Genomic DNA, 27,180 nt, shown 5'->3' on the forward strand with positions numbered 1-27,180 from the left:
TTTTTTTTGGAGACATAGGGTCTTACTCTGTTGCCCAGGCTGGTCTCACACTCCTGAGGTCAAGCAACTCATCTGCCTCAGCCTCCCAAAGTGCTGGGATTATAGGCGTAAGCCACCATGCCCAGCTGGAAACAATTTTTAATAAACTAGCAGGGAAAATAAGAATAGGACAAGACTTGGCTGAATCCCTCTAATGGCAAACAGAGCTCAGTATAAGGCTAAGAAACACTAAATTAGAAAAAAATTAAAAATCTGCAAGTAGAATTCTGGCCTGCTCTATCATTGACCACCTACTTAGTATGTGTAAACCACTCAGCTGGGCTTGACGGTCTCAATGGTAATAAGATATGGCCCTTGATCTTGTGACCGTGTCTCAGAGAAACATGAATGCACAACAGGCAACCACAATCTCGTTTCAATGCACAAGGAGGTAAGGAGACTAACCATCACAACCCACCTTTGACTACATAGTCAATTTGCTTTTTCTGTAGCTTCTAGTTTAAAGATATATATACATCAGGCACACACAAATCATATATAAATCTACACACCTACTTTCCAAAAGGAAAAAATCCTATACAGTAATTTAACTCCTAGCAAAGTCTACCATATACTTTTTAAAAAGTTGTATTATCTATGAGTCCTAGAAAGAAGTGCCAAACGTGGCATAGCTGGAGGAAGGTCAGGTACTCTACCTTCTTTGAAATCTCAGTTTGGGCCAGGTGAGGTGGCTTATGCCTGTAATCCCAGCACTTTGGGAAACCAAGGAGGGTGGATCACTTGAGGTCAGGAGTTTGTGACCAGCCTGGCCAACATGATGAAACCCCATTCTCTACTAAAAAATAAAAAATTAGGCAGGTGTGGTGGCACATACCTGTAGTCGTCCCAGCTACTGAGGAGGCTGAGGCAGGAAAATTGCTTGAACCTGGGAGGCAGAGGTTGCAGTGAGTCGAGATCGTGCCACTGCACTCCAGCCTCGGTGACAGAGCAAGACTTCATCTCAAAAAAAAAAAAAAAATATATATATATATATATACAATTCTCCAGCCTGACCAACGTGGAGAAACCCCATTTCTACTAAAAGTAGAAAATTAGCTGGGCGTGGTGGCACATGCCTATAATCTCAGCTCCTTGGGAGGCTAAGTTTGTGGGGTAAAGGCAATGTGACAGACACATAATTCATCCTGGGGCCCTTGGAAGACATGGCCTTTTCCTATCCACCAGTAACAGATAGACTTCTGATGGTTCTTTCCCAACAGAACCCTAAGTAACAATTTTCCTTACTCTACTGGGAAACATTTCTGAAAATGCCTTACAGCCTCCCTTTGGGCAGAACAATGAACCTCAGGCAACAGAACCCTGCCATGGCTTTATAATTGCTTCGGTTTAACTTCACTTCTCCAAAATCTTTATTTGTATAAAGTTAGTCCAAAATATAGAACCAAACTGTCCCTTGGGCTTCTATGAGGTGTTTCTTGGCATTCTTTAGGACAATAAGAGCGAGCAAGCGAGAGAGAGAGAGAGAGAGAGAGAGAGAGAGAGAGAGAGAGAAAGAACAAAAAGCAGAAAGTGGCCTAAATAATTATCATCTAGAGGCCAGACGTGGTAGCTCACGCGTGTAATCTTAGCACTTTGGGAGGCTGCCCACAGTAGAATCGACTGAGGTCAGGAGAGTTCAAGACCAGACTGGCCAACATGGTGAAACCCCATCTCTATTAAAAATACAAAAATTAGCCAGGCATGGCAGTGCATGACTGTAATCCCAGCTACTCAAGAGGCTGAGGTAGCAGAACTGCTTGAACCTGGGGGGCAGACTGCAGTGAGCTGAGATCACACCACTGCACTTCAGCCTGGGCGACAGAGCGAGACTCAGTCTCAAAAAATAAAAAATAAATATTATCTGGGCCTATTTTATGAGTTTCAGCGGGGTGGGGTTATTTGGCTAGAAACAATACTTTGAAAGATTCCACAGACTGATTATTTTAAATCTTTTTATAAAATCTTCAGGTTAAGGGAAAATTCAGGTTAAAATAGAGGTACAGGTTTACAGTGATCTAAAATTTTCCTAAAACAAGTAGTAACATTAAGTTATTCAAGTTAATGCAGACCATACTGCTAGAAGTGGATGCTAATAACAACCAGGAAAAAAAAGAACTCAGGTGGAGGCTGGGTGTGGTAGCTCTTGCCTATAATCCCAGCACTCTGAGAGGCCAAGGCCAGTGGAATCACTTGAGGTCAGCAGTTCAAGACCAGCCTGACCAACATGGTGAAACCGTATACTAAAAATACAAAAATTAGCCAGACATGGTGGTGTGTGCCTGTAATCCCAGCTACTCAGGAGGCTGAGGCAGGAGAATTGCTTGAACCTGGGAGGCGGAGGCTGCAGTGAGCCGAGATCGTGCCATTACACTCTACTTTGGGCAACAAGAACAAAACTCCATCTCAAAAACAAAACAAAACAAAAAAAAGAGACTAAGCAAGGTAAGACAGTGGCAAGTAGGACTCCAGTGCACATGGCCTGTTTGCAACACCCTGGGAGGCTGTTAGGACAGCAGGGCTTAGGGTTGTCCAATCCCATCAAAATAGTGCCTCCATTATACCATCAAACTCCAACAAACACAAAAGTTAGAAGATAACTGCAAATTAATCTCAAAAGATCATCAAGATGGGGAAATTCTTGATAGTAGTTTATATAAAACAGAGTTGACAGTCTCAAGCTTAACAAAAGCTTGCACTACAACAATGACAGTTTAAATTGCAAATGCAATCTTATTTTAAAATTACTCCTAATTAGAAAATTATTTATTATAGAAAAAATATCATTTCTAATTTCTGCTGTTTTAGTAACACTGCAATGAACACCCCCATTTGAACTGTTTTACTAACACTACAATGAACTTTCTCTCATGGCACCCAAAGAGGTACACCATTCTGATTCTCCCTTCAAGCAATACCTAGTCCTGTGCCTTCAAAGAATGAAGTTCACTGACGGTCTCCACCTGTAGAGCCTTCGGAATCTGCTGCAATATAGACCCAAGACCACTTTCTCCCTAGGCAGCTGGTAGGTGAAGCATGGGCACAGTAGGGATGTCAGGGTTGCCTGGCCCAGACTTTGTCAGATTTGCATTGTCGTGCAGCTCTCACTGCCCAACTGGGCTTCCTCCCTTCTTTCCTTGAACAGCTATCAAGATCTGGATCAGGGCCTGAAAGCTTTCTCCCCGCCAACCACACTTCCTGTTTTCTCCCCCTTCAACTTTCACAGGCAACAGTCCCGCTGCCCCTCATCTCCAACAAATCTATACTGCTAGCTCCTCCTATGTGTCTTCTTCCAGGAGGATTCCAACCAACTCACCTGTATAACTGTTAATTATTCTGTGCATCTGACAATATCTTAATTCCTAGAATATAATTCCTGTTCCAAGCATACTGCCAAACTGCCCCTCAAAAAAAGACTGGACCTGCTTATATTTCTAATATTAGCAATGAGTTGAAAAACACCACAAACTGTTTTTCCTCTGTTCTCACACAACACAGAATAATTTTGTGACCAAACGTGGGAAGTTTTCCCCATCCAGCAAACAAGCAATCAGTTTTGCAGTGGATACCAGCTGGGTGACCTCTGATTTAATTGTGACACTATCTACTTGGCGATAGAGTCCAATCCCACAGACTGAGGGCAAGTCCCCAAGACTCTACCCCATCCCAACCCCACTTCTGCTCAACGCAAGCCCCAGGTCATTTTCCAATGCTTCTGACAAATGGCTACAAACCAGGGTTTCCATAACCCCCATCTCAGGTTCAATTAATTTGCTCATTTTCTCCATTTACCAGTTTGTTACAAAGGATATTTTAAAGGATACAAATAAATAGCCAGATAAAGAGATACACAGGACAAGATCTGGAAGGGTCCCAAACCCAGAGGCTTCTGTCTCCCAACACATGGATGTGTGCAAGCCTCCACATGTTTGGCTAACTGCAAGCTCTCTGAACCTCGTCCTTAGCTCTTAAGGAGACTCCATTATACAGGCATAATTGATTAACCACTGGCCACTGGTGATCAATTAACTTTCAGCCCCCCTCTCCCCTCCCTGGAGACTGGGAGATGGAGCCCAACCCTTTAATCTTGCCTTGTTCTTTCTGGTGACCAGCCGAATCCTGAAGCTACCTAGGGGCTGCCAGCCACCAGTTACCTTGTTAGCATACAAAAGACATCACTTTGGAAGTTTTAAGGATTTCAGAAGTTGTAAGACCAAATATGTATTTCACAATAATCACAAGTGTATAAAAGGGTCCATTTCATTATATATTCATCAGTACAGGGTATTAATAATTTTTAAATTTTTGTTAATTTGACAGGCAAAACTGACACCTTAATTTGACTTCTGATATTTTTCAGCTTACTGGCCATTTCTAGTATATTTCCATAAATCAACAATTCAAGTTTTCCCACTTGCCTATCAGGGTATTACTTTCTTTATTAGTAAGAGCTGCTGGGTATAACTCTTTGCTTGTCATGCATATCATAAATATCTTTTCCTGATTTACTACTGATCGTTTCAGTTTTCATAAAGTCCAATCTATAAATCTTTTCCTTTATGACTTCTTCCTTAAATATAAAGCTCAAAATATCTTTCTACACTCTGAAGGTAAAAAAAGTAACTAAATTTTCTTTTGTGGTTTCATGTCATACAGATTAAGTTTTCTAATGTTCTAGGATTTACTTTCTAGTACTGTATGAGTCAAGGAAATAATACTTTTTCCCAACATTGTTAGCCTATTGCAGCATAAGAGGATCAAGGAACAGCAAAGTATATTCATTCTGTCATACGGAAATGAACTTCCCAAGGGAAAAACCTGTACCTCGTGAACAGACTAGAGAGGCAGATTTTGACACAAGGAAGGGAAATGACTGAAGGACTAGAGCTGCCTAACAGAGAAATGAGCTGCCTAGGAAGCACTGAGCTCAGGCCCTGTAAGGGTTCCAACAGCGGCACAGTAACCACCATCAATGCTACAGAGCTGATTTCTGTACTAAGTGGGTAGCAAAGGTAACACTCTTCTAAGGTTCCTTTCAACTCAGATTTTATGACTATACTTGGAACAAGCAATGAGACAAAAATATATGATGTGAAGAATGCAAACAATTTACAGAAACTGCATGAACGGAAAGGGAGATTAAGGAAAGACACAATAAAATTGCATCTTATTGATGTGAAAAGACCCCGCAAAACTAAATCTCCAGGCTTACTTAAATAAAAAGTAGACCGGGTACAGTGGCTCACGCCTGTAATCTGAGCACTTTGGCAGAGGCGGGTGGATCACCTGAGGTCAGGAGTTTGAGACCAGCCTGACCAACATGGTGAAATCCAACTCTACTAAAAGTACAAAATTAGCTGGGTGTGGTGGTGCATACCTATAATCCCAGCTACTTGAAAGGCAGGAGAATTGCTTGAACTCAGGAGGCAGAGGTTGCAGTGAGCTGAGATCGCACCATTGCACTCCAGCCTGGGCAACAAAAGCAAAACTCTGTCTCAAAAAAAAAAAAAAAAAAAAAAAAAGTATTACTAGATGGCTTGAATTCCTCGGAAAGGGAGCATGTTCCATGCAAGCTAGGTGACACAAAAGCCAATGAAATCTGCGAAGTCATTTATTTAACCCAGGAGCTGAAAAAGGGAAGGCAGGCCGGGCGTGGTGGCTCCCGCCTGTAATCCCAGCACTTCAGGAGGCAGAGGTGGGCGGATCATTTGAGGTCAGGAGTTTGAGACCAGCCTGGTCAACATGGTGAAACCCCGTCTCTACTAAAAATTACCAAGGCATGGTGGTGGGCACCTATAATCCCAGCTACTCAGGTGTCTGTGGCAGGAGAATCGCTTGAACCCTGGAGGTTGCAGTGAGCTAAGATGGTGACACTGCAGTTCAGCCTGGGCAACAAGCAAAACTCCAGCTCGGGGAAAAAAAAAAAGAAATGAGGAAGGCACAGAAATAATTACCCATTAAATAATAATTACCCATTAAAAGGACTTAAATCTTGGACAACATAGGGAGCCCTGTCTCAAAAAAAAAAATTTATCCAGGCACAGTAGTGCATACCTGTGGTCCCAGATACTTGGGAGACTGGGGCAGGAGGATCACATGAGCCTGGGAGGTCAAGGCTGCAGTAAGCTGTGACTGTGCCACTGTACTCCAGCCTGGGCAACAGAGCAAGGCCCTGTCTCAAAAACAAAAACAAAAAAAATAAAAAAGCATTAAAAGGGCTTAAAGTTGATGAGAAACATTTGGGGAAAAAGGAATATTTAGGAATCAGTGTGAAGTCTGTCAATGCTTATTGTTTTTCAATTACTCCACAAATGTACACAGCGTTATTTTAAAAGCCTTACATTTTAAGGACAGAATAACAGATCCAGGCATTGTGGATCAAAGCTGTATAAATCAATAACCTTGTAATTTAAATTTTAGTACAATTTGGAGACATACATACAACTAAAAATATGGAAAAGACACTCAGTATAATGAAATCTGCATAGTCAGAGAAGGCACTGGCAAGAAAAGGCTTGAGCAGAGACTTGATGGAGAAACAGGAAATTTCCTAGCAAATAAAGACAAGACAGGCTTGGCCCAGTGACTCATGCCTGTAATCCCAGTACTTTGGGAGGCTGAGGCAGGTGGATCACCTGAGGTCAGGAGTTCAAGACCAGCCTCACCAATATGGTGAAGCCCCAGTCTTCACTAAAAACTAAAAATACAAAAAAATATTAGCTGAGTGTGGTGGCATGTGCCTGTAGTCCCAGCACCTTGGGAGGTTGAGACAGAATTGCTTGAACCTGGGAGGTGGAAGTTGCAGTGAGCCGAGGTCGCGCCCCTGCACTCCAGCCTGGGCAACAGAGCAGGACTCCATCTCAAAACAGTAGAGGAATCAGCATGTGCCAAGGGTGCAAATATAACTGGTATGGTTGAAAAACCACAGTGAGCTCATCACTGAAGCCCAAGGAAGCTTACATGTAAATATGCAAGGACAGCAAAAAAGGTGAGGCTGTAAGAGGCCAGTAGTCCCTTATGACTTAGTGACTTCATGATTCCCTCTAGGTCCAAGTGACTCAAACTAAGGTCACTTGGTAGATGACACTGTGAAGCAGGAAAGAGAAAAGGAGAGGAATCAGCACAGGTTTGATGCAATTTTGGAACTACTGAGCTTAAGGTTCCTATGAGCACCTTGGATCCCTCAAACAGCTCCCAAATCTTTAGTCAAACACATAATTAGGGTAAATTTTACATTATCAAAAACAAATATACATGGCCCAGTGGTAATTCTCACTTCTCTTGAAGTTTCCACTGGCTCCTTGAGACCTGAATTGTTCCACACTGATAAGACCAACTGACTAAAGATTTAGCTTAACTCATTAAGCCAGTTAGGCTTAGTTTTTAGGCCAAATATAATTATACCATATTACTAGTATCAGGCTGCAGTTTATAAAATATTATGGTATTTTTATAGTCAGAAAAAAAATAAATCAGCTGGGCGAGGTGGCTCACGCCTGTAATCCCAGCCCTTTGGGAGGCTGAGGTGTTGAATCATGAGGTCAAGAGATGAAGACCATCCTGGCCAACATGGTGAAACCTCATCTCTACTAAAATACAAAAATTAGCTGGGCATGGTGGTGGGCGCCTACAGTCCCAGCTACTTGGGAGGCTGAGGCAGGAGAATCGCTTGAACCCAGGAGGCGGAGGTTACAGTCAGCCGAGGTCATGCCACTGCACTCCAGTCTGGCAACAGACCAAGACTCCATTTCAAATAAATAAATAAATAATCAAAAAGAAGAAAAAAGTTACATATATTGAAATGGGGGAATTATTATTACAATGGGCAACTGCTACTACAAAGATTAGAAACAATAATTATGAAAATTGAGTGAAATGAACATAATGTGATATTAAGTGGTAAAAGAATACAGGATTGTGTTGACTAATACATGTTTACAAGTAAAAATGATTTCTGGATATGAACAAGCATTATAAAGTCTGATTCTTGGTGGGAGAATAAATATTTACCTCTCTTTTTTGATATCCATTAATATTATTACTCGTGAATTTAACAAAGACTAATGCAGAAAAAAGAACACAGGTCTTCCTCAAATATCTACAAAAATGCATTTAATCAGCTGTTATGTATTGAGTGCCTACTATGTTGCAGAAACTGTCCTAAGTACTGGGCATGCATAACTTAAAAAACAGAAAAATCTCTGCTCTTATACAGCACCTATTCCAGTTAGGAAAAGACAGACAAAAATCTAAGTAAAACATACATCTTGCTAAAGGATAATAAATGAAATTAAAAAAAAAAAAAACATATGGCAGGAAAAGAGGATAGGAAAGGTGGAGGTAGCATGAGCAAGGGATGGGCACCTCTACCCTGTGTTTGCCCGCTTAGGGGAGCATAAGAAGGAGAGGGGCCGGAAACTGAAAAGGTGGGGACTAAAAGGATAATCTATGCAGATGCTGAAATCATCCAGAATTCTGACAGGTCTAATGTTAGAGAATTATAGGTAGCCAGTAGCTAAACCATCAGGCACCAGGAGAGGTGGGGTTCTCAGATGACTGCAACAAAGGCATGTGGTTAGCAGACACTATGACAGCTGGGAACTGTTAGGTGGAAGAGGAGGATGATCTGGAAAGTGACAGGAGGAGTGTGGCAGTCAACTACTCCATTTACAGATTCTAGGATACAAGGTGAATCCATTAATGACAGAAAATTCCTAGACATCCCCTCTGAGAAAATGTTCGGTCAACATAAAAGTAGTCAAATATTTCTGTATTCTGACTAAAATCACAAATATATAAAGGAAGGCTCGACCTGTTTTATTTTGTTTTGTTTGAGATGGAGTCTTGCTCTGTTGCCCAGGCTAGAGTGCAATGGCACAATCTCGGCTTACTGCAATCTCTGTCTCCTGGGTTTAAGTGATTCTCCTGCCTCAGTCTCCTGAGTAGCCGGGATTACAGTCACTTGCCACCATGCCGGGCTAATTTTTGTATTTTTAGGAAAGATGGGGTTTCACCACATTGGCAAGGCTGGTCTTGAACTCCTGACCTCGTGATCCGCCCACCTTGGCCTCCCTAAGTGCTGGGATCACAAGCATGAGCCACTGCGACTGGCCTGCTTGACCCATCTTAACCCAAGAATAGCCGTGGGCAAAATGTTCTAGGAAAATTTTCTAGGAATCTGTGGAATAAGACACAGGTAATAACTAATTGAAAATTCTCACTAATTTTTCAGCCACACTGACAAACACTATCATGCTTTGATGATGTCCTGTTCCCACTCTGAGGCAATCCTTTTGTCCCCAGTCATAGCCTCCTCTGGTTACCATGGCTGCACCAAGGCCCTACAGGGTCTGGACTCACCTACTTTCCAGCTTCATCTTGCTACTGATGTCCTCCTCTAGCAAGTTTCAGACATGTCAAAGCTCCACCCACCACTGGTCCTTTACAATAGCCATTCCCTCTGCCTGGATGTCCTTCCCATCCTTTGTACCATACAAAGGTTCTTCCCCTCCAAGCGCTTACATTATAGTGAGGAGAGAGAGTTAAACAAGAAAACAAAATGTGTAAGTGCTGTGAAGGAAAGAAGTAACGTGATAGAGTGTAACTGAGGCAGCAGTAGGGAGGAGATTTTCACAAAGGTTCAAATGCAACTCAATGGAGAAAGGACAGTTTAAAAAAAAAAAAACAAAAAAACAGGACTGGAACAATTGGACGCCCATATGCTAGAACAAGCATAAAGAACCTCGATTCATACCTGGTACCATACATAAAAATAACTCAAAATGAAACACTGACCTAAAAACTTCTAGAAGTATAAAATCTTTGTGACTTTGGGTTAAGCAAAGATTTTTTAGCTACAACACCAGAAGCACATCCATTAAAAAAAAAAAGAAAGTGATGAACCGGACTTAAATAAAAATCTTCTGCTCTTAAAAGATGTAGTTAAGAGAGTGAGCTGGGCACAGTAGCTCACACTTGTAATCCCAGCACTTTGGGAGGCCCAGGCAGACGGATGGCTTGAGTTTGGGAGTTCAAGACCAGCTGAGCAACATGGTGAAACCTTGTCTCTACAAAAAATTTTAAAAATTAGCCAAATATGGTGGCACATACCTGTAGTCCCAGCTACTCAAGAGGCTGAGGCAAGGGGATCACCTGAGCCGAGAAGGTTGAGGCTACAGTGAGCCATGATCATGCCCCTGTTCTCCCTCCAGCTTGGGAGACAGAGGAAGACCATGTCCCCCAAAAAAGAAAAAAGAGACTGAAAAGTCAAGACAGTCTTTTATCCTTTTATAGAACACCTGTAAATCATCTGCATCTCTCATAAAGGACTTATATAAAAACAACAAATATAAATAAATATATATATATGTGTGTGTATATATATATATATATATTTTTAAACTTATACAACTCAATAATTAGTCAATAACCCAGTTAAAAATTGGGAAAAGACTCAACACTTGACCAAAGATATACAGGTAGCCAATAAGCAGGTGACAAGATGCTCAACATCATGAGTCATTAGGGAAATGCAAACTAAAACCACAGTGAGATATCACTACATACCTATCAGAATGGCTAACAACAACAAAAAAAAAACTAATAATATCAAGTACTGGTAAGGATGCAGAGCAACACAGACTCTCATTCGTCACTGGTAGGAATATAAACTGGTACAACCACCCTGTAAAACAGTATGACAGTTTCTTTTTTAAGTTAAACCCACACTTACTATACCACTTAGCAATCCTACTCCTATATAATGACCCAAGTGAAATGAAAACTTAACATTTGGCTGGGCATGGTGGCTCACACCTATAATCCCAGCACTTTGGGAGGCTAAGGCAGGTGGATCACTGGAGGTCAGGAGTTTGAGACCAGCCTGGCCAACATGGTGAAAACCCGTCTCTACTAAAAACACATTAGCCAGGTGTGGTGGTGCACACCTGTAGTCTCAGCTACTCAGGAGGCTGAGGCAGGAGAATCACTTGAACCCAGGAGGCAGAGGCTGCAGTGAGCCAAAATCAGGCCACTGCACTCCAGCCTGGGCAACAGTGAGACTCCATTTCAAAAGAAAAAAGAAAAGAAAAGCCGCTGGGCACAGCGGCTCATGCCTGTAATCCCAGCACTTTGGGAGGCTGAAATGGGTGGATCACCTAAGGTCAGGAGTTCAAGACCAGCCCAACTAACATGGAGAAACCCCGTCTCTACTAAAAATACAAAAAATTAGCCAAGTGTGGTGGTGCATGCCTGTAATCCCAGCTACTTGGGAGGCTGAGGCAGGAGAACAGCTTGGAACCGGGAGGCAGAGGTTGCAGTGAGCTGAGATCGTGGCGCTGCACTCCAGCCTGAGCATTAAAAGCAAAACTTCATTTGAAAAAAAAAAAGAAAAAAGAAAACTTACATTCACACAAAAACCTGTAAAGGTATATAGTAGTCTCGTTCATAATTGCCAAAAACTGGAAACAGCCCATATGCTCTTTAAATGGAGAAAGGTTGAATAAACTAAATTGTGGCACATCAATACAATGGTATATGACTCAGCAATAAAACATGGATGAATCTCAAAAGTATGGCATCGAGTGAAAGAAGCCAGCACAAAGGCTGTGATAATTCCATACACTGACACTGTGGAAGGCAAAACAACAGGGGCAGAAAAATGGACAGTGGTTGTCAGAGGAGGGTGGGATAAGAGGCTGACTACAAACACCACAAGGGCATTTTGGGGGGTTATGGAACTAGTCTGCATAGCTGATGGTTACACAACTGCATGCCTTCACCAAAACCCATTGAATCGTATACTAAAAAGGGTAAATTTATTGTATATAAATTGTACTTGAATTTAAAAAGTTAATTCATAAGAGTTTAACAAAATTTTCTGACTAAAAGGTAGGTAAATGGGAAAGTGTAGCTAACAAAAACGAATCAGAATATCTGCAGATAAACTAAATAATATATGTATAATTTTTTTTTTTTGAGACGGAATCTCATTCTGTCACCCAGGCTGGAATGCAGCGGCACTATTGACTCACTGCAACCTCCACCTCCTGGGTTCAAGTGATTCTCCTGCCTCAGCCTCCTGATTACATGGGACTACAGGCCCGTGCCACCACGCCCGGCTAATTTTTTGTATTTTTTGTAGAGATGGGGTTTCGCCGTGTTAGCCAGGATGGTCTCGTTCTCCTGACCTCGTGATCCATCTGCCTCAGCCTCCTAGAGTGCTGGGATTACAGCTGTGAGCCACCACGCCTGACATATATGTATAATTTTTGTAATCAACAAAAAGAAAATAAATAGCAAAATATGCAAATACAAAACAAAATTAAAATATTTTCTCCAACTGTTCAACTTGTAATGCTGTAATAGGTTATTTGGCCTTCAGAGTTACATGGAAACCATAAATTATAATTATTTTCTATACAACAGAATCTCTGTTACTATATGACAAGCAGCCTATCTTCTATCAAAACAGAGAGCCCCTAGAAATTCTCTCAATGACCCAAGTCACGAAGAAGAGTTAACATGACATCATTATAAATGTATGTTAAGAAGGCTGTTAGAATTAACTGTTTATAGTAGCAACAGATGCAAAATGCTGCAACATTAAGAACTGCCAAAGCCCAGAATGAGATCTGGGGCAAGGAGGTACAAAGACAACATGGAAGAAACAAGAGATATTTTGTGCGTGTCTGACAAAGTTGCATCTCATCCAAAAAACTGGAGATAACAGTACTCACTCAGCTTATGGGCTGGGAGAATAAAATATGATAACACAAGGGAAGTACTTGCCATGGTTAATGCACTTCAGCATCTGGTAGCATTTAATTACCATAGTAAACATAGTTACAGCCACAAGGGACAAGTCCACAGAAAAATATATCTTGACTACTTTATTACCTGCAAAGATCTTTAGAGATGGCGTGGCATGGTGGCTCATGCCTATAATCCCAGCACTTTGGGAGGCTGAGGTGGGTGGATCACCTGAGGTCAGGAGTTCGAAACCACCCTGACCAATAAGGTGAAACCCCGTCTCTAAAACGAAACAAAAAACAGATCTCTGGAGATTACTAGACCATTAAAAACAAAAATATATCCAAGGAAGTTGAAAATAATAGCTAAAAAGTTCCCTTTCATTTAAAAAAAAAAATTTTGCTCTAAGGAAAAATTTAAAGCTGTTTTCTTCATGAATGGTAACTAAGAACTGAAAGGCTACTCATGTTAAAGTTGAGCATATCAACAGTGTGAGACAGTGAATCTTCTTCCTATCTAAAATGTCTAGCCAGCTCTTCTCCACTAACCCGTGCCCATCTCTGTCTTTACTACTTAGCACAATATTGAGCTTTTGTAAAAAGCTTTCGTTCTATTTACGTAAAGGTAGTATAAATCATAATCACACAAATAATTTGTATTTTCCAAAAATTCATATTAGTAAGCTGCATGGATTAAGAATACAGTTTCCACAGAAACAGTATTACAGATAATCTCCTGAGCAGGTTCCCAAATGCCTCATTTACCCTATAATGTACAGAGTATTTACAGTCTTAGACTGTTTTCAAATCTAGTAGCAGACTAAGAAGGAGGTTGCCCTATTTCTAGAATGGTTAACTACAGATCATGCATTCTCAATGGAGGCAGTACCTGTATTCTCTCTCCCCATAAAGAAAGCAGAAATTGGTTCTTGAGAGGACAAAAATAAATAAATAAATGAATGAATGAATGATTGGTGGCCCTCACCAAAGCTCAATCTTACCTGAAAAATGCTTATTCTTTGGTACTGGATCCCTCTGATTAGGGAGAACTTAAATTAATTACTTGGGCTAATCAATTTAATAAAAATTAAATCTGTTATTAATTACATTTTCTTTAAATTTAATTTTTCTCCTAGGAGGGCAACAATGAAAAAAAAGGTTGAGAAAAACCGTTCTAGATAAACCCTGAAACAGGCAAAGTTTAGATTTAGTCTTTTCCCACCTCCTTTTTGCAGCCCTCCCCTCCCCTGATTCCCCACCCAGATTCCCCTAAATCAAAACTACCTACCTGTGTTCACCCCTAGGGAAACTCTCACTTCCTTGATTCCCAGGATCTCACTAGGTGTTAGGAAAGTCACCCACTGACTAACCTGACATAAAAGGACAAAAGGACTTTCTATAAAGTAGATTTCATGCAGTGTAAATGGGAAAAAAAACCTTAAGATTATGCTGGAGATAAGGAAAAGTTCAATGTCTGTTTCTGAAGCCCTGACTCAGGTTGAGCAGAACTAGCCACTAAATTGTCAATGGGAATATTTCTCATCTACACACATAGTACTACTTTAGTTAACCATTCTTTTTTTTTTTTTTTTTTTTTTGAGATGAAGTTTCACTCTTGTTGCCCAGGCTGGAGTGTGCAGTTGCACGATCTCTGGTCACTGCAACCTCTGCCTCCCATGTTCAAGTGATTCTCCTGCCTCAGCCTCCCAAGTAGCTGGAATTACAGGCATGTGCTATAATGCCCGGCTAATTTTTGTATTTTTAGTAGAGAAGGGGTTTCACCATGTTGGCCAGGCTGGTCTCGAACTCCTGACCTCAGGTGATCCACCCGCCTTGGCCTCCCAAAGTGCTGGGATTACAGGTGTGAGCCACCATGCCTGGCCAAACCATTTATCTTAAAACAAAGGTCCTTTATAACAAAGACAGCTTTTTATTTTAATTTTCAAAAATCGTCTGAGTAATTCTGGCCTAATTTAGAGCTCATAGTGATATTCCTGCCAAATAATATATATGCAGCTAAGGAAAAATTTCACCATGCACAGCTTCTATTTGTCCATGAAGAAACTGGGATACAGACCACTCACAAAACATTCAACGTATCTATCAATATACTCCCTACCTAATAGTTCACAGTTTATTAACTCTTTCTATGTAACATGCACTCTAAGACAATAGGACTTTCTTGCTATCCCCATAAAAATGGACCACACAGAGGGTGGGATAAACTTGATCTGATTCTTGAGGGAGGAACGTGAAGGAAATCAGAGAAAAGAGCCACACTTCTACCTTATTTTTGGTAAGCTCCTTGGTCATGTGATCCTAAGCTGGTGAAGCTAGTGTAGAGGGGCTGGGAAGCCCATCCTACCTGGCACAGACCAGTAGCCTATTTACTAAAAGTAATACCAACAAAGTATAAGTGCTATATTCCAAGCTACTAAATCATGATATTTGTTTTTATCATATTTAACATCAGAATTTAAAATATTTGTAGTAGACACAAATTCTACAAAGTGTTAAATTTTCTAAATAAAGCATTATCTAAATCAACTTTCCAGATATAATCAGAAGAAAATGCAAGAATTAAAGTTCTCATTACAAAAACTTTCAGCATCAAGCATTTTATACTAGGAGTGCTCAAAATCTAAAGCAGAGACAAATTAGATTAACATGGTTGAAAACAAGGGTCCAATATGTATTCTTGAAGAGAAGAATCTATCCTGTAGTAGACCACAAAAATTTAAGAGCATCTTTCTCCTTCTCTCCCACACACCAAAATATATCAATCAATCAATCAGTCCAAAGAGAGTTTGGGACCACGTTATAATGAGAATCAGTCTGGGAATATCTGAAAAGCATGACACTATCAGTGTTACAGCCTAGGGAAGTTGGGGTTTCATTAGAACATACATGTAGATGAACAAAAAGCTCCTAGCTGGCTGCAATCATTTATAATTTATTCATTTAACATTCAGCAAGAATAAAATTGTCCAAGATAATGTATTTTCCATACAAAAAATAATCAACACCTGTCCTCAAAGATATATGAGTATGGCTATGGAGAATACTAAGAATAACACAAGTTGCTCTTCCTGAAGACAGATCATTTAATTAAGGATGAAAAAATGCAGAACTTACTAGATGCAAAAGGTTAACAATGCAAAAACATAAACTAGGAGGTACTTCAAGGTAGCATATGACCAAATGCCAAATAAGCAGTATCCCTGGCGTTGGGGGCTGGGGTTCTCTGGGAAAGCTTCAGAGGAAGTGGCATGGGAACTGAGTCTTTCATTATACTACAACGATTATAGATGAAGAGATGGGAATATCTAAAGACCCGGAGGTTGTAATTACCAGGACATGAAAGAAAATTAAGAATCACAACTTCAAGACAGAAAGTAAAACAAATGAGGGAAGCCTCTGAGATACAAAAATTATCCTCACTGAAGAATATCTGAGAAGGAAAGAGAAAAAAAAAGAGTTCAGAAGCATTGTAGCTAAAAAACAGGAAATGACAAACTCAGACAGGAATTGCAAAGATTTAGACACCACGTATAAAAAAGGTAAGGATAACTGAAAAAGTGGAAGATTATGGCTGTGTTTCTCGGGACAGGAAAAGGCAGTCAGTGGACTGTACTCAACACTACTTCAAGATCCACTATCTCAGTCAGCAATAACTATACAGTCAGGATCATCTGAATCATAGAACAGATGCAATTCCTAACAGGGGTCATGGTAGAGATAATGGCAGAGACAATATGGCACAGAGCAGGTTATCATGATCACCAGCTGTGATTCCTCGAGCAAGGCACTAAACTTCCCTGAGTTTTAATATCCTCTTCGATTAAAAAAAAACAAAAAAAAGTCTGAAAAGGGCCAGGTGGCTCATGTCTATAATCCCAGCACAGCAGGAGGCCGAGGTGGGTGGATCACCTGAGGTTGGGAGTTCAAGACCACCCTGACCAACATGGAGAAACCCTGTCTGTATTGAAAATACAAAAGAAATTATTCTGGCACATGCCTGTAATCCTAGCTACTCAGGAGGTGAGGCAAGAAAATCACTTGAACCCAGGAGGCAGAGGTTGAAGTGAGCCAAGATCACCCCATTGCACTCCAGCCTGGGCAACAAGAGTAAAACTCTATCTCAAAAAAGAAAGGTCTGAAAATCTGCTAAGAGCATGAAATTAGGCCAGGCACAGTGGCTTACACCTTCAATCACAGAACTTTGGGAGGCCACGGTGGGCATATCACGAGGTCAGTAGATGGAGACTACCCTGGCTAACACCGTGAAACCCATCTCTACTAAAAAGACAAAAAATTAGCCAGGCGTTGTGGCATGCACCTGTAGTCCTGGCTACTCAGGAGGCTGAGGCAGGAGAATCGCCTGAACCCTAATAAAAGTGAAAATAAAACATATCAAAATCTGGAACAAAATTAAAGCTGTGCTTAGAGGAAAATTCATTTTTTTCTTCATCACCTAGAATTACCATACAGCATGGTTTACCCTTGTGAATATACTTAGTCATTTTTGATTTTTCAAGCCAAGTCTCTGATACAATATGCATAGACTTTGATCTTTAATTTACACCATGTTATAGAACTATTGCTGCAGTCAGTTATGTTTAAATTAATAAAGAATTATCAGGCAAAAAAAAAAAAAAAGCATATATTAGAAAGGAGAAAATTTCAAATCAAGCATCCAAGCTCCTCATTCGAGAACATAGAACAGAAAAAGGGCAAAATAAACCCAAAGCAAGCAAAGTAGAAGAGGAAATATAGAAGGAAATAGTTCTTAAGAATAAAGATCAGAAATCAATGATATTGAAAATAAAAGCAATAGAAGTCAATGAAATGAAAAGCTGGTTCTTTAAAAAGATGGATTAAATTGACAAACTACTAGCAAGACTGACAAAAGCAGACACACAAATTACCAGTATCATGAATGAAACAGAGTTACCACTACAGATCCTGAAGACATTGAAAGGATAATAAGGGAATACTATCGTCAACCCTATTCACATCAATTTGACAACTTAGAAGGAATGAATCAATTCCTCAAAAACCACAAATTACCACAACTCACCCAGTAAGAAATAATATAAACAGCCTGGTAACTAGTGAGGAAATTTAAATTTGCAACTTTAAAACTCCCAAAACATAAATTTCAAACCCAGATAATTTCATTCAAGAATCTGCCAAGTATTTAAAGAATTAACACCAATTCTACACAATCTCTTTCAGGAAATGTAAAAGGAGGCCAGGCATGGTAGCTCACACTTGTAATCCCAGAAATTTGTGAGTCTGAGATGGGTGGATCACCTGAGGTCTCGAGTTTGAGATCAGCCTGACCAACATGTAGAAACTCCATCTCTATAAAAAATGTAAAATTAGCCAAGAGTGGTGGCACATGCCTGTAATCCCAGCTACTCGGGAGGCTGAGGCAGGAGAATCACTTGAACCCAAGAGGCAGAGGATGCAGTGAGCTGAGATTGCACCATTGTACTCCGGCCTGGGCAACAAGAGTGAAACTCTATCTCAAAAAGAAAAGAAAAGAAAATGGAAAAGGGAACACTTATTCCCAATACATTTTATGAAGCTAGCATTACTCTGATACCAAGACAAAGGTAGTACATAAAACCTACAGAACATAACTCTCGTGAGCTTGATAAAAAGCATCTATAAAAAAACTCCTTCTATGGTGAAAGACAGAATGCATTTCCCCAACATCAGAAATAAAGCAAGGAGGTCCGCTCTCACCACCATTACTGAACATAGTACTAGAATCTAGACAATACAACACACAACACAAGAAGGTTGAAAATAAAAGGCAGACAGAAAAAGGAAGAAATAAAACTGTTCTTGTTTGTGAAAAATATGACTGTCCATGGGAAAATCCCAAGGAATCTAAAGAATCCCAACTGCTAAAATAAATGAATTTAGCAAAGTCACAGCATACAAGATAAAATAGAAAAATCAACTATTTATATATACTAATAAAGAATTTTGTGAATAATGAAATTAAAAAATAGTATCAGTAACAAATATTCAAAAAATTAAGTAACTAGGTGTAAATCTAACAAAATATATGCAGGAGTTATATGCTGATGACTGCCTAATGACAATAAAAGAAATTAAAGAATTAGCCAGGTACAGTGGCAGGCACCTGTAATCCCAGCTACTTGTGAGGTTGAGGCAGGAGAATCGCTTGAACCTGAGGAAGTGGAGGTTGCAGTGAGCTGAGATTGTGCCATTGTACTCCAGCCTGGGCGACAGAGTAAGACGGTCTCAAAAATAAATAAATAAATAAATAAAAATAAAAATAAATCAAAGAATACATTAAAAAATGAAGAGAAGTATTATGTAGATGAGTTGGAAGATTCAACATAGTAAAGCTATCAATTCTCCCTAAACTGATAAACAGATTTAATGCAATTCCTCTCAAAATCCCAGAAAAATTCTTTTTTTTTTTTTTTTTTTGAGACAGAGTTTTGCTTTTGTTGCCCAGGCTGGAGTGCAATGACACAATCTTGGCTCACTGCAACCTCTGCCTCCAGGGTTCAAGCGATTCTCCTGCCTCTCAAGTAGCCGGGATTACAGGCATGCGCTGCCATGCTCAGCTAGTTTTGTATTTTTAGTAGAGATGGAGTTTCTCCATGTTGGTTAGGCTGGTCTCATACTCCCCACCTCAGGTTACCCACCCACCAGCCTCCCAAAGTGCTGGGATTACAGGTGTGAGCCACAGCATCCCGCCAGATAAGACAATTCTAAAACATATAGAAAGTTCATAGAATTAGAATAGCTAAAAATTTGTGGGGAGAGAAAGAAAATGAGAGAAATCAATCTACCTTACTTCAGACTTACACAGCTACAGGAATCAAGACTGTGTGCTAATAGAGAACCCAGAAATAGACCAAAACAGACTCACACAAGTATGCTCAACTGACTTTTGACAAAAGTGCATCAACAATTCAATAAAGGAAAGGGAGCTTATTCAACAAATGGTGCTGGAGCAACTGGACATCCACAGGCCAAAAAGTTGCCCTCAATCTAAATCTGACATCTAACAGAAAAATTAACTCAAAATGGGTCATGACTTAAATGTAAAACAAACTATAAAACTTTTAGGAAAAAAATAAGGGAAAATCTTCAGGATCCAAGGTTAGGCAGAGTTCTTGACACCAAAAGCACAATCTATAAGAGTAAAAAACGATCAATTTCAACAAAATTTAAAACTTTTGCTTTGCAAAAGACCCTTTTAGAAGATGAAAAGATAAACTACAGACTGAGAGAAAACAAAACCTGAGAACGGACTAGAATCTAGCATATCTAAAAAACTTTAAAAGCAACAGAAAAAAAAAAAAATCTATAAAACTAGAAAACAGGCAACACGTTGGAAGGCTGAGATGGGAGGATTGCTTGAGCCCAGGAGTTTGAGACCAGCCTGGGCAACATGGTCACATCCCTGCCTCTACAAAAATACAAAATTAGCCAGGCGTGGTGGTATGTACCTATTGTCCTAGCTACTTGGGGTGGCTGAGACGGGAGGATGGCTTGAGCCCAGGAGATCGAGGCTGAGGCTGCAGTGAGCCATGCTGGCACCACTGCACTGTAGCCTGGGTGACAACATGAGAAATGCAAGTTAAAATTACCATGACTTGTCACTATACACCTATGAGAATGGCTAAATTAAAAATAGGGACAACACCAAATGCCGGTGAGGATATGCAGAAACTGGATTTCTCATACTCTTCTAGTGGGGATGGAAAATAATTCGGCCATTCTGGGAAAGTTTGGCAGTTTCATATAAAACTAAGCATGCAACTACCATATGACCCAACAATTGTATTCCTGGGCATCTAGCCCAGAGAACTAAAGACTTACGCTTACATTATGAGTTACTGTACATGAATTTTCATAGCAGCTTTAGTCCCAATAGCCAAAAACTGAAAACAACCTAGATGTCCTTCAAACTGTGGCACAATCATACCATGGAATACTACCTCAGCAAACTAGATACACGCAACAACCTGGATGAATCTCCAGAACTTTGCTGAGTAAAAAAAAAAATCCAATCTAAAAAGGTTACTAACTGGGTGATTCTGTTATATTAAGTCTTGGAATGACAAAATTATAGGAATAAAAAACGAATTACTGATTATCTGGGGTTAGGGAGGAGATGGGGCAGCAAAGAAGTGAGTGTGGTTATCAAAAGGCAATATGGCATCCTCCTGGTTCTGGGAACATCCTTTATCTTCACTGTACCAATCAATGGCAATATCCTGGCTGTAGTACTGTACTACGGGTTTGCAAGATATTGAGGAAAGCTGGGTAAAGGGTACAGGGTTCTCACTATACTGTATTATTTCTTACAACTGCATATGAATCTACAATTAAGGCAAAATAAAATTTAATTCGAAAATAAGTTAGCCTCAAAGCAAATTAAGTACAATTAAAAAGAAATCTAACATCACCTAAATGTTCTCTTCTGTTCAAGTGTGTTTGGATACGATCTCTATGAATCAGAGTTTATAAAACACACCTTCCTCACCAGCACCCCTCAATTTTCCCTCACTCACATGCACACAAACACAGCAACTGAGACAAGGCGGTCCAGAGAGAAAAACTGAGATTTCTTTAAATACACGATAGAATAAACAGAGGGAAAAAAATCCTTGTCCAGGCTCCATAAAACAAACCAACGGTGTCACTGTGGACAGATCCGCTACTCTCTCAGCCTACAATCTCAACTGTTTCTACAATTTAAGCTTCTCCAACAGGAGGCTGCTTAGTGTAGTAGTTCACAAACTTTTTGGTCTCCAGTCTCTAAAGAGCTTTTGTTTACATAAATTACAACCAATGATGTTTATAATATTAGAAATTTAAAGGGAGAATTTGTTTTTAAGAATACACAAAGACATACTCCATCGGCCCTCCAAACGGTGGTGAGATCATTCCACATCATGTAGCCTTTGGAAAACTCGATGTACACGACCTCGGTACTGTTATGAAAATAGTTGTAAACAAACTGAAAACCGCTGGCTTACTAGCAAGCAAGATAAATATACAAAGGTAACTGGTAAGGTTCAAAACACTGAACAAACGCATTGTTTTAGAGTACAACAGTGTCACGGCGGGAAAAAAAAAAAAAAAAAGGTTCGAAACTGTAATGGAGGAATACTTGGACGACCACACCGTTTGATAAAACGGGAGAGTTTCCGAAAAGCTAGGGAAGCCGGGCTTTCTCCTAAGGTCAGGAAGGCTCGGAAATGCTCACAGCTGTAAAAGATGACCGCTACTGGATCCGTCCGCACTGCGTCTTCAATCCCTTTATAGCCGTGTGAGACCCACAATCACCGTTACGGATTTAACTTTTGGCAAAGACCGGGAAGCAGTGCAAGAAGTCCCCCAACGTCCCGACGCTGGCGCTGTGCCCCTCGAGTCGGGGTCCAACCGCGCCCAGGCTCCGCAGAGGATCCTCTCCCGCCCAACGCGCCCAGCCGCCGCGGAAGCCCGGGCGGGCGAGGCCCGAGGGGGCGCGGGTCACAATCCCCGACCGGACAAAGCGACCAGCGGGCCGGGGAAGTCCCGCGGGGGCTGGGGAGCGCAGGACAGGGGCCCCGGCTTCGGCGGGACTCACCAAGTGCCGCGCCACCTCGGAAGATGCCATGGTCGCGGGCGGGGGTGAGGCGAAGCGGCGGTGTCAGCCCGGCCCGGAGCTGCTGGTATTGGCGACTGCGGCGGGAAAGCCGGAGGGCTGCACTAACGGGCTGGGCGCGGGGCACGGGGTGGGACCGCCTCGTAGACAGTGAAGAGACAAGAACCAAGCCGAATAGGCGGCCTCTGGAGGCGGGGGACGGGAAAAGGGGCCGCGGGGCGGGGTCAGGGCGGAGTCGGGGCGGACGCCCTATGGAACACGCTGAGCGTTTGGCGCGCGCGAAGCAAGCCCCTCACAGGGCTGCCCTAGATGCCTCAGAGGACTGAGCGTCAGTGTGGGGGCGGGCAAAAGGAGAGCCGCGACTCCAGAAAGAAGGCGCGAGGAATGAAGGCGGGGACTGCAGAGCAGTGATTGCAGCTCAGCAAGGCCGGAAGTAGGCGGACCCTAGAGCGGGACCGCCTAGATGGGTGTGGCCGAGACCGCGGGGAGCGGAAGTGGGCGTGGCCTGGTGGCGTGGGCGCGGGATGGGGGTGCGGGGGGCGTGTCCGCTCGGGCGCGGCCCAGTAAGGCGGTGGCCGAGTCCTCTGGCCGCAGACGCGGAGGCGGGTGGCCAGCTGAGCCCTTGGGACTCCATCGCCGTCGGGAGGCGGCCTCTGGGAGCCCGCCGCAATGGGACCGGACTGAGCGTCCCGCTGGCGGGGCAACAGCGCGGTCCAGGATGGAGAGGTCTGCGGCTCGGGGCCCGGACGCGGACCCGGGCCTCGAGGCGGTGCTGGGCCCTGAGGCAGTGCTGCGCTTCCTGGCGGAGCGCGGGGGCCGGGCCCGGCACGCCGAGCTGGTGCAGCACTTCAAGGACTCCTTAGGCGGCGAACCCGAGCAGCGCGCCCGCGCCCGCGCGCGCTTCAAGGAGCTGGTGAACGCAGTGGCCACGGTGCGCGTCGATCCCGCCGACGGCGCTAAGTACGTGCACCTCAAGAAGAGGTTCTGTGCGGGGCCGCCGGCGCCAGCCGGGGACCCGCCAAGAATCCAGGTGACCGCCGAGCCTGAGGCCTCCGACGGCCAGGCCTGGCCCGAGGTGCGCGATCCGCTCCCCGACGCAGCGGTCTCGGAGGCGCACCCCGGACGGGGCCTGGAGCCTGGCGAGGGGGAGCCCCCGGCCGCTGCGCACAGGCCACCCCTGAGCGCCGGGGCTCCCTGGAAGAACTCGCGGCGCGACGTGCAGCCCCTACCCCGGACGCCGGCCCCGGGGCCTGGCGAGGACCTGGAGCCCCCGCCCCATGGCTGCGAGGAGGCGGACAGGGCCAGCTCACTTGGGGGGGCCATCGCGCCGAGGCCGGCCCGCCAGAATTTCCGCGACCTGGTGATGGGCAGCTCCCCGCAGCTGAGGAGGAGCGTGGGTCCCGGGGGCAGCAGCCCGGGCAGCTCCTCCGGGGGAGGACGCAGCAGAGGCGGGGGCGACTCAGACAGCGCATCGGTGGCCTCGTCCGTGGAGGAGGAGAGCAGCGGCGGGGGCTCCGTGACGCTGGACCCCCTGGAGCACGCCTGGATGCTCTCTGCCTCAGATGGCAAGTGGGACAGCCTGGAGGGCTTGCTCACCTGCGATCCCAGCCTGCTGTTCAAACGGGACTTCATTACTGGCTTCACCTGCCTGCATTGGGCGGCCAAGCACGGAAGGCAGGAGCTTCTGGCCATGCTAGTCAACTTCGCCAACAAGCACCAGCTGCCGGTGAACATCAACGCCAGGACGAGCGGGGGTTACACCGCCTTGCACTTGGCAGCCATGCACGGGAACATAGAGGTGGTGAAGCTGCTGGTGGGGGCCTACGACGCCGATGTGGAAATCAGGGACTACAGTGGGAAAAAGGCCTCCCAGTACCTGAGTCAGAGCATCGCTGAGGAGATCAAGAACCTGGTGGGAGCTCTGGAGGAGGAAGACGGGGAAAGCGCCACGGGCAGCGGCGGTGGGCGCTGGAGGCTTTCAAAGGTGCTTCCCTCGCACCTCATCACCTACAAATTCTCACACCCCTTAGAAGATGGAGGAGACCATCATCACCACCACCATCACCACTCGGCTGAGGGGTGGGTCGGAGGCAAAGCCAAGGATCCAGGGCGCAAAGCCTCCGGCAGCTCTAGTGGACGTATAAAACCCAGACTCAACAAAATCCGCTTCAGAACCCAGATTGTCCACACCACACTCTCTTTCAGGGACCCAGAACAGCCACAGGAGGATGTCGAGGATGAGGAGGAAGTAGAGGAGGAACGATCTGTTAAAGGCCGCTCGTCCTCCTTCAAATTGAGACCAAAGTCCAATGTATTTGGGTAAAAATGGCTTCTTTTAGAAAATGCAAAGACTTGTCTTAGAAATTCAATAGTAGGTGTTGTAAGTAAATGAGACTAGAAAGACAAGGTAAATTATGCATTCTTACTTGAGGGATTGGAATGGATGGGGCGGAGTTCCCTTCAAGCTAGGCTTCTGGGGAAAGTGAATTTCTTTTTAAGAGATTCATTATACCTTGACCTGTGCCTCTTCTGTGCCCTCCACTTCTCTGTCCTGGAGTCCGTTTCTGGAGACTAGAAATGGACCTAAATTGGGGGAACAGAATGAATCAATGAGAGTTCCTTTACTTTAACCATTCCTGGTTGCCTGCAAAGTAAGGAATACAGAATGAATGAATGAGAGTTCCTTTACTTTAACCATTCCTGGATGCCTGCAAAGTAAGGAATTGTGCACTTTTATGTATCTGATTTTATAAGGGGTTACTCTTTCAAGAGCAACAGAAAAACGCAAATTGTAACGAAACCAGTAGTATTTTTAAGTGTGAAAACAACTTTCTGCCCCGTTTTTTTTTTTTACTAATTTGCATATTAAGGTACTACTGAAGGTTAGATCAGAGTTGAAATGTAAAAATACTAATTAGAGAATAATGTGAATAAAATGAGAATTCCCTTGGTATTCTATGTGTATTGTAAGTCACAGTTCAATTATTTTTTTAAAAGCAATTTCAGTTTTAATCGCTGAACTAAAGAAACAGGCAACATTCACTTCTGTGGTATGGTTTCCACCAAACTATCTCTAACACCACTATTAAGGTACACTAATAACAGCACAAAATTTTATTTAAGGAAGATAGCACTTAGCAACCTATGGTGCTTTTAAATAAAATATTGCCTCTTGTTCTGATTCTCACATTTGTGTTACTATTCTAAAAGTTTGAATTTGCTGGGGTTTTTATTTTGAGGATCATATAACCATTGTTCTATTTGGCATAACCCTATTTAATGGTACTTAGAGCTGAATCACCTACAGAAACTGTTTCTGATTTCAATAATTAGCACAAATTACCCTAAGTGTTAGTGAGCCCATGTTTCTGTGAAGTAATTATTAAACAACTTAATGATTCTCACATAAGATACACTTTATTTTAATACATTAGTAGTTACTGTGACTTGTAGCAATGTTGCATACGTTTAAAATCCTGAACTTAATTTTCCAACCTTTTCTTGACAATTAGATACCTGTCTTGTAGGTACTGAAAATCTGGGTAGAAAATCTATCTGGTTAAAATGGCACTTTATAAAAGGGAATAGAGAAGAGATGGGACTATTTCTATATTTGAATGCTGCTGGGTATTAAATTCCTTTGTATATAAATGAAAAATACCATTCACTAAAGACTTATTTAAGTGTGGTTCTTAATTATATTTCATTCATTTATATTAGAGTAAATGGCTTCATAATTACTTTAAAATTTAACCCACAAGCATATTAAATCTGTTTAAGATTAGAAACCATTTTTGAGAGGGACTAATTTAAGCAAGTACTTCTCCTTTAGTCTTAGGGTTGTGTAATTGCAGAAGCCTAAGTACCTACATCCTACAGGATAAGGGAGTTCACAGCCTGCAGGATGAATGAACACATGTGTGAACTGCACAGAGCAATTCATAGAAATTGGTAACAAGTTTGTGACATCTCTGTCTAGATGGTCATTGAATTTGTATAAAGACGGATGAAAGGCTGGGTGTGGTGTCTCACGCCTGTAATCCCAGGACTTTCGGGGGCTGAGGCAGGTAGATCACTTGAGGCCAGGAGTTCAAGACCAGTCTGGCCAACATGGTGACAACCCATCTCTACTAAAAATACAAAAATTAGCCAGGTTTGATAGTGCACACCTGTAGTCTCAGCTACTCAGGAGGCTGAGGCATGAAAATCACTTAAACCCAGGAGGTGGAGGTTGCAGTGAGCCAAGATCATGTCACTGTACCCCACCCTGGGCAAAAGTGAGACTCCTGTCTCAAAAAAATAATAAAATACAAAATATATAAACTCCATTTGCGTGCCTTTTGTAGGATTTTGGATATGAACTGAACTGTGTACATTTGAAAAGCACTTTTATGCATACACGTGGGTGAAAAACCAATCTAATTTTGTATAAATAGGCTCCTGGAAGGTGAAAAGCAGTCATCGTTCTAAATCTATACATACTGCCTGTATCTAGTGCAGAAAAAGCTATGACGTTCCGTTGAATCTTAAATTTCATAGACATGTAAAGCTAAAGTAACTCTAAAGAATAGATGCAGGCCGCGTGTGGTGGCTCACACCTGTAATCCTAGCACTTTGGGAGGCTGAGGTGGGTGGATCACCTGAGGTCAGGAGTTCAAGACCAGCCTGGTCATCATGGTGAAACCCCATCTTTAAAAAAAAAAGAATAGGTGCTTAATTGGCTGGTCACGGTGGCTCACGCCT

The 27,180-nt window shown here is 42.6% G+C and overlaps 2 protein-coding genes across 3 annotated transcripts in view; one reads left to right on the forward strand and one right to left on the reverse strand.

The window, feature by feature from the left end:
- The window catches only part of SEPTIN10 (septin 10), a 75,705-nt gene extending 53,143 nt beyond the window's left edge, over positions 1–22,562 (reverse strand). For both annotated transcript variants that reach the window (XM_032263008.1, XM_032263007.1), the window contains exon 1: positions 22,420–22,562. In XM_032263008.1, coding sequence (XP_032118899.1) covers positions 22,420–22,449 — 30 coding nt within the window. In that variant the 5' untranslated portion in view covers positions 22,450–22,562. The remainder of the gene's footprint in view (positions 1–22,419) is intronic.
- A 417-nt stretch (positions 22,563–22,979) lies between these two features.
- SOWAHC (sosondowah ankyrin repeat domain family member C) lies at positions 22,980–26,104 on the forward strand. Its single transcript, XM_032262988.1, has one exon. The coding sequence runs from the start codon at positions 23,156–23,158 to the stop codon at positions 24,758–24,760; it is 1,605 nt and encodes a 534-aa protein (XP_032118879.1). The 5' UTR covers positions 22,980–23,155; the 3' UTR covers positions 24,761–26,104.
- Positions 26,105–27,180: the final 1,076 nt, after the last annotated feature.

Source organism: Sapajus apella, unplaced genomic scaffold, assembly GCF_009761245.1.
Source record: "Sapajus apella isolate SASKATOON/1434 unplaced genomic scaffold, GSC_monkey_1.0 scaffold134, whole genome shotgun sequence".
Taxonomy (NCBI): Eukaryota; Metazoa; Chordata; class Mammalia; order Primates; family Cebidae; genus Sapajus; species Sapajus apella.